The 8,446-nt window shown below is 52.3% G+C and overlaps 2 protein-coding genes across 2 annotated transcripts; both read right to left on the bottom strand.

Moving 5' to 3' along the window:
• Window positions 1-207: 207 nt before the first annotated feature.
• On the bottom strand, window positions 208-2,809 carry AKAW2_30614A (arrestin C-terminal domain-containing protein; the record flags this gene model as incomplete). Its single annotated transcript, XM_041687148.1, has 3 exons — window positions 208-873; window positions 926-1,992; window positions 2,056-2,809. 3 exons carry the CDS (start codon window positions 2,807-2,809, stop codon window positions 208-210), a joined length of 2,487 nt encoding a protein of 828 aa, XP_041541061.1.
• A 3,613-nt stretch (window positions 2,810-6,422) lies between these two features.
• AKAW2_30615A (uncharacterized protein) lies at window positions 6,423-7,527 on the bottom strand (the record flags this gene model as incomplete). The annotated part of the gene is made up of 3 exons (XM_041687149.1): window positions 6,423-7,223; window positions 7,275-7,400; window positions 7,462-7,527. 3 exons carry the CDS (start codon window positions 7,525-7,527, stop codon window positions 6,423-6,425), a joined length of 993 nt encoding a protein of 330 aa, XP_041541062.1.
• Between the last annotated feature and the right edge of the window lie 919 nt (window positions 7,528-8,446).

Below are 8,446 nucleotides of genomic sequence, written 5' to 3' on the forward strand. Positions count from 1 at the left end.
GTATGACGAACGAGGAAGATCGCTCAATCAATGCCACAAATACATCCCGGTTCCTCAAGGCGCCATATCCAATCAGACCAGATAAATTAGACAGGGAGCCAACCTACGTTGCTCCGAAAGGATCAAACGCCGGTTGTATCACAAACTCCCTCCGTCCTCTAAAACAAAAAATACAATCCTCATAGCGTCGTAAATGCGACTCGTCGGTTAGACGGCCGACTCCTCCAGACGTACCCACTCCCGTGGGACGTCCATGCTGCGGTTCACGCGGCCCCCTGGCGTGAGAGGCACATCAACTCGTCCGCGGCCCCGATCATCATCGGCATGTTCCTCGTAAAAGGATAACCGTGAGAAGTAGTCCTGCAGCACCGATTCTCGGTCGTTGTCCCCAACGATGGAGTTATACTCCGGAGGCGGCGTCACGAGTGGTGGTGGTGGCGGGACATCTTCAAAGGCGGGCGGTGCAAATGATGGCGCCCGCAGAAGATGCATCGGTCGGGGCGCAGGGTGTCGATCGGTTGGCTCATCCGCCAAATGGGCCTGGGGAGGTCGAGCCAGCCCACCGGAGCCATTAGTGAAGCTTCTCGCAACTGCGCCGCCGAGGGGCACCTCGTCCCGATCAGAAGACAACGACTGCCGGCTGGAGCCGTTTCGAGAACCATTCCTGTTGACCGGCGGCGCCCCCGGACAGCCACATTCATACTCCTGAGCCTGCGGCGGCGGCTCCGAGTCGGGCGAAGTGTATGCGGGGAGGTAGATATTCGCTTGTGTAGCCTTGCAAGAAAGCAGGTGGAAGGGAGAGTCGATCGAGATCTCAAAGTGTCTTCGCTTGCCCGAATCCCGTTCGTCAACCTTGGACAGCCGCAGTACAATCTAATACACGTTAGTATCGAGCGAATCCTACAAGGTGTGGAGTAGAACATACCTTGATCCAGTGGTTGATTTGAATGTTCTCATACGTGGTGTCAAAGTGCAGGCGCTGGGACTCATCCCGGTTGCGCATCTCCTGGCAACTGGGAAGCTGAACATTGAACTCCATCTCAGTCGGGCCAACACCCGCGTCGCTGGAGAGATTGCCAAGGAGGTTGGTCCGGTTCCGATCGACAATCTCCTCGCCCCTCGCAGCAGCCGCGCGACGGTCCCAGTCGATGCCGCCACCAGCCGTCACTCGCATTGAGCTTCCAGGGTAGGTACTGGTACTGGCCGAGTCCGCCCGCTTCTCAAAAAGCAGCACCTTCTTCGCTGGTTGAAACCGATGGACGCTCTTGTCTGCAGTCCAGTGCTGAATGTTTTCGGTCACATACACCTTGATCCGGTGGCACTCAACCTTCGCCAACGGCGTCAACTTGAACGCGATGGGAACCTGCGATCCGAGAGGAAATGACTTCCCCGAGATGACAATGTCATAATGCAGCTGGTCTTCCCAGTTTCGCGAGATGGCGATCGGCTCGACCTGCTCCAACGAGCCCTCTGCTGGCGTGCGGATGACCGGCACTTCCAACGTACCGAGCAGATTGGGGCGAAACGCACCCGCCCGTTCCACAATCGCTTCAAGGTCGTAGCGAACAGACCCCAGATCGGTCTTGATCGTCTCGGGGAGAGATCCATCGATGGGAAACTCAAAGCTATACAGATAATCACCGACGGGAAACAACCGGTAGTTGCGCTGAGTGTGAACCGGGGGCGGCGGAGCGTCATTCTTGCTCAAACTGCGCGAATGGTTGGATTGCAAGGACAGTCGCTTCAAATCCTTGGTTGTCAGTTGGCCGTTCTGGCCCAACGAGGTCGCCGAGCCGGTCTTGGAGAGCAACTCCCGGGTGCTGGTGGTCGGCCCATCCTTGCCCGTCACCGACGTCACCGGTTTGGCGTGCTGGTAGAAGTGCGCGCCGTAGTCATTTTGCATCAGCGCAGTATCTCCATGGTTAAAGTACATGACGCCATGTGTGACGAGGTCTTTCTTGTCGTGAAAGTGGACTTTCTTGGGCGGAATCCCTACATGAGACAAAGAGTTAGTGGTGACGCTACCTGGGGTAAAAACAATGGGATGTAACATACCATCTGGCCAATCGGTCTGGGCATGTCCGCGGAAACAAATGGAGATCTTCTTGACTTTGACACTCTTGGTGATTTTGAGATGCAGCTGCCCGCGCAGAATGGCGGACTTTTTGGTGCTGGGATCGTTCTGATCATAACCCTGAAGAAACAAAACGGGTTCGGTGAGCGCAACACCAACCGTTATGCCACTGCCGGTCGCCACGATCTTCTCATTGCGCAGAGTGGGAAACGGCACCGATGGATCCGCCGCCGGGATTGCCGGTTGAGCCGAAATCGGGGAAGGCTGGGACGCCGACACAGTCGACGAAGAGTGGGAGCGCAGCCTGCCCGTCCTCAAACCTGTGCTGGCAAGCATTTGTGCATCATCGGGGGACAACAGGATCTCAGACACGGGGCGAGGGCGATGTGTTTCGGGCATTGAGGGAGTGGAAGTGGGTGGCGTCAGCGTAGTAGTCGGGTGGATAGGGGTCCCCAGGCGGAGGAATCGCTTTGCGTTTTCCCGCGGACCCGCCAGTTTGCTAAGTATGGACGCGCGCCGCCGATGGCCTGGCCGTGGAACTTGTTCGACCGCAACAGTGTCGCCAACTACACTGGAAGTTTCTAGAGACCGACGATTATCGGAGCGAAACCTCAAGAGACTGTGGAAGATGGGCACAGAATCGGGGGTGCCACAAGAAAGGTGGGAGACCGCACTAGTTGTAGTGGTCACGGAACCGGATAAATCCTGTTCTAGATGGGAGATGTGAGTCGTCATCGTGTAAAGCACCAATCGAAGAGCATTATTTGCCAGACGCAATGAAGACCCTAAGGTAAAACAGAAAAAAAAGAGGAAAGACAAAAAGATGACTGCGGGATGTCCGGATAGGCTGATTTTCAACCACGGGTAAGACGGATATAGAGAGGCGCAGGTGAGGCAACCCAAGATGGATGTAGTATGCTGGTTGCTGAAGTATAGAGGGGAGAGATTACACCAATATTGCGAGGGATGTCACTAAGGGAGACGCAAGGTAGAAGAAGTAGAGTAACAAAGGAAGATAGGAGGAAGGAGAAGAGAGAGAGAGAGAAGTAAAAGGAGAAAGGGAAGAAAGGAATGCAGCAGGGTCAAAGGGTAAAAGGAAAAGGAAAAGGAAAAATAGAAAAAATAAAAGCAGCAAAGAAGCAAGCACGTTTTGGGGATGAATCGACGACTTACCGAAATGGAGTCAAGAGAGGGAAGACTGGGCGTGGAGAAGTATATTCAGATTCAGGTTGAATCTTACGCACAGTCCCAGCTGCAGTGAGTCGTGCGACCAGTGGAATTTTCCTTGGGACGGAGTCACAGTTCCCTGTCCTTAATTTCGTAGTGTTTTATTTTTTCCCTTTTCCCTTAGATCAATTTTTATTTTTTGTTTTAATCAATTTTTATTGTGAATTTTTTTTTTCTTTGCTTTGCCTCTTTTCGGATTGGGATGTTTTTCTGAGTTTTGGGAGATGATCGACGGCGCAAGGAGCAGCACGTCCACCGCGGCGCAGCAGAAGGTAAAGTCCCTAGTAATCAAGCGTTCAACGCGAAGGAAGGGATCACCGTTTTCAGTAGCGTCAAGCAGGCCAGATTGGTCGATGATGCGGGGGGAAAGCCAAAAACACCGACGACCCAAATGGGGATGGGATAGGATGTGTCTGGGGGGAGGACCAGGTAGGGCGAGTTAGGAGTAAGTAAGTATCGAAGGGTCAATCATCGACTGGGGGTAAAGTCATGCGAAAGGGCAGCATTGACATCAATGACAACACAGACACGGACAAGAATGAGGCGGTGCGGATATAGTTCCTTGGGCACAAGATACTTAAATGCAAGAACAAGGCGGGGGGAGGAAAGGAAGGGAAACCGACTACTACTTGAACCAGGCTTGGAGGAAGAACAAGAGAGAGAGAGACAGAGAGATGATGACGCGGATGGAGGGGGAAAGTCGGTAGGTTCAGTCATATCCGGTGATCCGCAAGTTGCCTTCGACAAGTCTCCAATGAAGGCCATTCTCCTCGCTGAACCACTTGGGACCAAACTGTCCTTGAATCTTTTTCCACCCGCGGTCAGACTTTCCGCACGAACATGGGCGCCATGGAAGGGGACCACCAACGTTGGTAAACTACTCGAGCTATTCCAACTCTGATTATCTACAATGGAAGGTCTGGCCTCAACCCGCTTTGTCAATCCATCGGACCCGATATTGATTTACGATGTTGTGGACCGAATCCTAGCAAAATGTTTGCTACTGGAGCTTTCTCAAGCTCAATCAATCTTCAGCATAGCCTCAACTGATGGTGTGGTTATATCTCTCTACTCTCTCTCTCTAGCCCTCTCGCCCCCATCTTTTCCATGTGATAGATGACGGGGCAGTGGTGCGGTTCGTGTCCTCAGGTACGAAGGGAAAAGAACACCCTAGACTAAAGATATCTTCGAACGGTACTTTGTCCCTTCACTAGCTGAATCGTTAGCGCCAAAAGAGGGGCCCAGGCCTCGGCCATGACTTGAGGGGAGTGACGTCTGATCTGCTGGGCCCGGGGGCCGAATTTCACGCACTCTGAGGCTTTAGAAGCGGGTATTCCGGCACAGCCTGGAGAGAAAGAGAGACCAAAGCAAGTTCGCTCGGTCATAAGATTATGTCTATCCTTTTCGCTCAGGATCATCAGGATGATAGCCAGTTGTCCCCTTGACTTCATACATACATACACACACACCCCCCCCCCTCCTTCTCCAGAGTCGAGTCGGAATCAAAGCCCAGTAGAAAGACCGGGATATGAGGCGGTCAGATCCACCGGGACACAGTTCGTGACATCCCAAAGCTTCCTGCGAGGCTGTTGCGTTTCGTTGTCAATGCGGGGATTCTTGGCCGTGCTGGTGATATCATCGGGGCGCGACGGGAAGGATTTTGACTAATCTCTGAGTAGTTTGAGGCTTGGTGTGCCTTTCCCGGCTGACCTGGTCTGGTCTGTCTTGCCTTGCTTGCCTGGGGAATCATGGGTAAATTCATTTTCTCCCCTCTCTCTCTCTCTCTGCTTTTCGCCTCTCAGGTAAATACAATCAAAATCCAACTTTCCCTTCAGGCTTCCGTCGGGTCGCCAAAAACCATTCCCGACCTCTCATTCCGATTTGAAGAATGGGATGCAGAAGTTTAATTCTAGATCCATGGCCTGATTTCGGGAACGGTTCCACAGTCGCCTTTGCCGTCACATTCGTTTGTGGCCGTCGCCGCCGCCGCCACCTGTAGGTCCGAGTATTGTCCGTTTCAATGCCTTGCAATATCTTATTGTTCCAGGTAGAGTAGTCAATCGTCTAGACTTTCAAGGCGCAGATATATCGTACAGTTTTCAGATGGCTCTGATGGTTCTTAATCGACCTGTCAGCCCACACCGTCGATATATCGAGATTACTATGAGTCATTGGATAATTAGCCCGGACAATTTCACCTGCTCTTAGTCAGCGATAAACCTTCCGGGCCTTCAGCTTACCACTCGCTGACAGTCTGGAGACGATCTCGATCATCAACACCGGCTCCCATGATGTTCTCCACACAAAGTCCATTATCACATGGATGACATCATCACAGGGTAACCTTGACTTTACATTGACTTCAGCACACTCCCCGTTTGTTTACTTGTACGCAGGGACTACTGTTTACCCATAGGCAGCATCATAATGTAGATCGTTATCTTCGGTTCTGAACACCTCAGGAAAAGTGGCCAGTTACTTCATGGCATTTGGAGGCTGACGTCGGACCACACACTGACTTCATACTATGTGTGTAACGAGAAACATCGCCATACCAAACTATTGGAACTGAACTTCCTTGTAGGACCCAGTCAGTAGTTATCCCGAGGCCGAACTAGCAGGAAACAGCTTAGCTGCACTGAAGCCAAGCCGGACCAACACTTCACACAGAAGAGCTAATCGGGCTTAAAGTTGAGTGCCTTCACGTCAGTTTGCCGACTGAGATAAGCTCCGCCGTGCCCCGGTCCGTACATTCCTCCACTTTCGGAGTGCCTTGCGTCATTCCGTTGCCTGGTAGGTACCGATCCCCAACCCCCTTACAGGGTGGATCGTCTGATTTGCCGATTGGCGGCTCGGTAATCGTAGAACTGAGAATGTTCCCTCTGGCGAGGTGTCAGATTGAATGCACTGACCATTCTAGAAGTGTGTCTGGTCGGCAGTTGAAGATGACACCGAAGTTGCATTGTAGAAGGAAGCAGTCGTCTTGATTGATGATGTTTGTTCCAGACATTCGTCATATTACTTGAAATGTTATCGCCCGACTAGCATATAGCTGCTTGCCTTTTGTCTATCCGTGCGAAGGTAGTGATCCATATCTCGAGCAACGTTGATGCGCGGACCATCAAGTGAACCAGCTGTCATCCAGGTCATTGATGTTAACCAACCCGTCCCCATCTAGTAAGCTAGCGTCTCCAGCTCCTTCTCCCCCAAAAGTATCATTCTCCATAAATAGATCGTCGAAGCTAGATTCTCCTGGTGCCATGACATCTTCCATATTACTGCCACCTTGTCCATCAAACGTCTGCTCGCCCGAGGTACCCCCTGGGTTAGTGAATGCTTCCGCTTTTTGTAGCTCAAGATCAAATGCATCCCCTCCCATCTGTGCGGGAGCGGGGGTGTTCTCGGTACCAGGCAAGGCCGTTGGAGCATTGCTTGGCTGGTTGGTTTCTCCCCCATTGCCATTGTTGGCATTGCTGGCGGCATTGGCTAGATTAGAGCCTGACAGGAAACTGTCATTTCCCACGCCATCATCGCCAAAGTCCAGGTTCAGGTCGAAGGCGTTGGTCCCAGAATTATCGGCTAGCATGGAATCGAAGTTGAAATCGCCTGGCGCAGAAACGGGTTGTGCTGCAGGCACATCAGCGGCATCTTCCTCGGGCTTCTCAGCTTTGACAGGCTGATCGCTTGGCTGACTAGCATTTGCGTCGACCTGGGGCTTCGGAGCGAGAGCGTCGTCAACTGGCTCGGCCTTGGGCTGGACGGTGTCTGCGTCGGTCACGGGTTGTTCAGAAGGCTGTGGTGCCTCCTCTGGTTCAACTTTCACGTTCGATTCATTCATAACAACATCCTCAGCGGGCTGAAGGGCAGCTTTTTTTGCTTGCACTGTCTCGTAGTCTCGTTCAAGGAAGGCTTTGGCAATAAACTGTCGACGGTGAGTACAGATTGCAGAATCTCGAAGCTGCTGCTAGCTTACTATCTGCTCAGATAAACTGTCTAGAGCACTCTGAAACTTCTCGTGGGCAGTGGGGATTGAACGCTTGAGTTGGGCCCTGGACTGCATGGACCCGCCAGTTTTAAAAAAGCGGCCGGTCTCTATGAGCTACTGGGAGTTAGAATATGGCCTTTAGCACTGCAAGGGGGTTACTAGGACAAAGGAGTACCGTTTGGTTGACCATTGACGTCAGAACGTCAAGAGAGTCCGGATTGGAGAATTTTGTTGTCGCCATGGCTATGGTAGTATAGTGACAGACAGGTGTTTGGTATGGCCTGTCGGCTTTCTAGTCGGTCGTGTTTGACGCAAAAGTTTGGAAGGAAGGGCCCTTAACCAGCAATATCAAAGAGCGATAAGAGCCAGTAATGTGCGGTTAGATGTGAATGGACGGTTTCAGAAGGTCCGTGAGAGGACGGGTGCCGGGTTCTTTGACGGCAGTACCTGAAAACCAATTGGAGCAGAAGAGTCGTTATGAGGAGGGAAATTGCAAGAAGCGCAGGGAAGTCGCGCAAACAGTGCCCAAGCCAAGGGACACAAAAATAGCAAGGACGCGACAGGAGCTTGTCCAACGTGAGGGCAGGTGAACAGATCAGGCGGGAGGGAGGGGGGGAGGGGGGAGGAGTAGATGGAAAGAGGAAGAGGAGGAGGAGAAGGAAGAAGCAAATGATGGAGAATAAGCGCCTTTGCTTGGACAAAGACGAGGCCCGTCAAGGGAGGACTAACGCAAGAGGGGCTAGCGTGCCCCCCACCCGGAGCGGCTCTTGACCATCCAAACTCCTCGTTCTGCTCTCCAGTCAAACTTCCCGTCAAGTCAGATCATCGCAGCTTTTCTTTCCCCTGTTTCCATCCTTTCCCCATTTCCTTCTTCCTCTTCCCTCCCATTCTCCTCTCCATCTCCATCCCTCATCTTCAGGTGTTTGTCGAGCTCGTGAGCCCGTGTGCATCTGTTTTCTCTTCCCTTTGTTTTTTTTCTTTCCCTTTCCTTTCATCTTTGCTCTTTTTCTTTTCCCTCCGTCTTCTGTTCCACCGTTGCGTTTGCCTCAAACACACCTCCGTCCCGGCTTCGGTTGCCCGAATCTGAAGCTCTGCTGCTACTGCTGCCACCTCGCTCACTTGTTGGGGCTGGTTGAGAATCAACACCACCCATTGTGTTT

Source organism: Aspergillus luchuensis, chromosome 3 (assembly GCF_016861625.1).
Source record: "Aspergillus luchuensis IFO 4308 DNA, chromosome 3, nearly complete sequence".
NCBI lineage: Eukaryota > Fungi > Ascomycota > Eurotiomycetes > Eurotiales > Aspergillaceae > Aspergillus > Aspergillus luchuensis.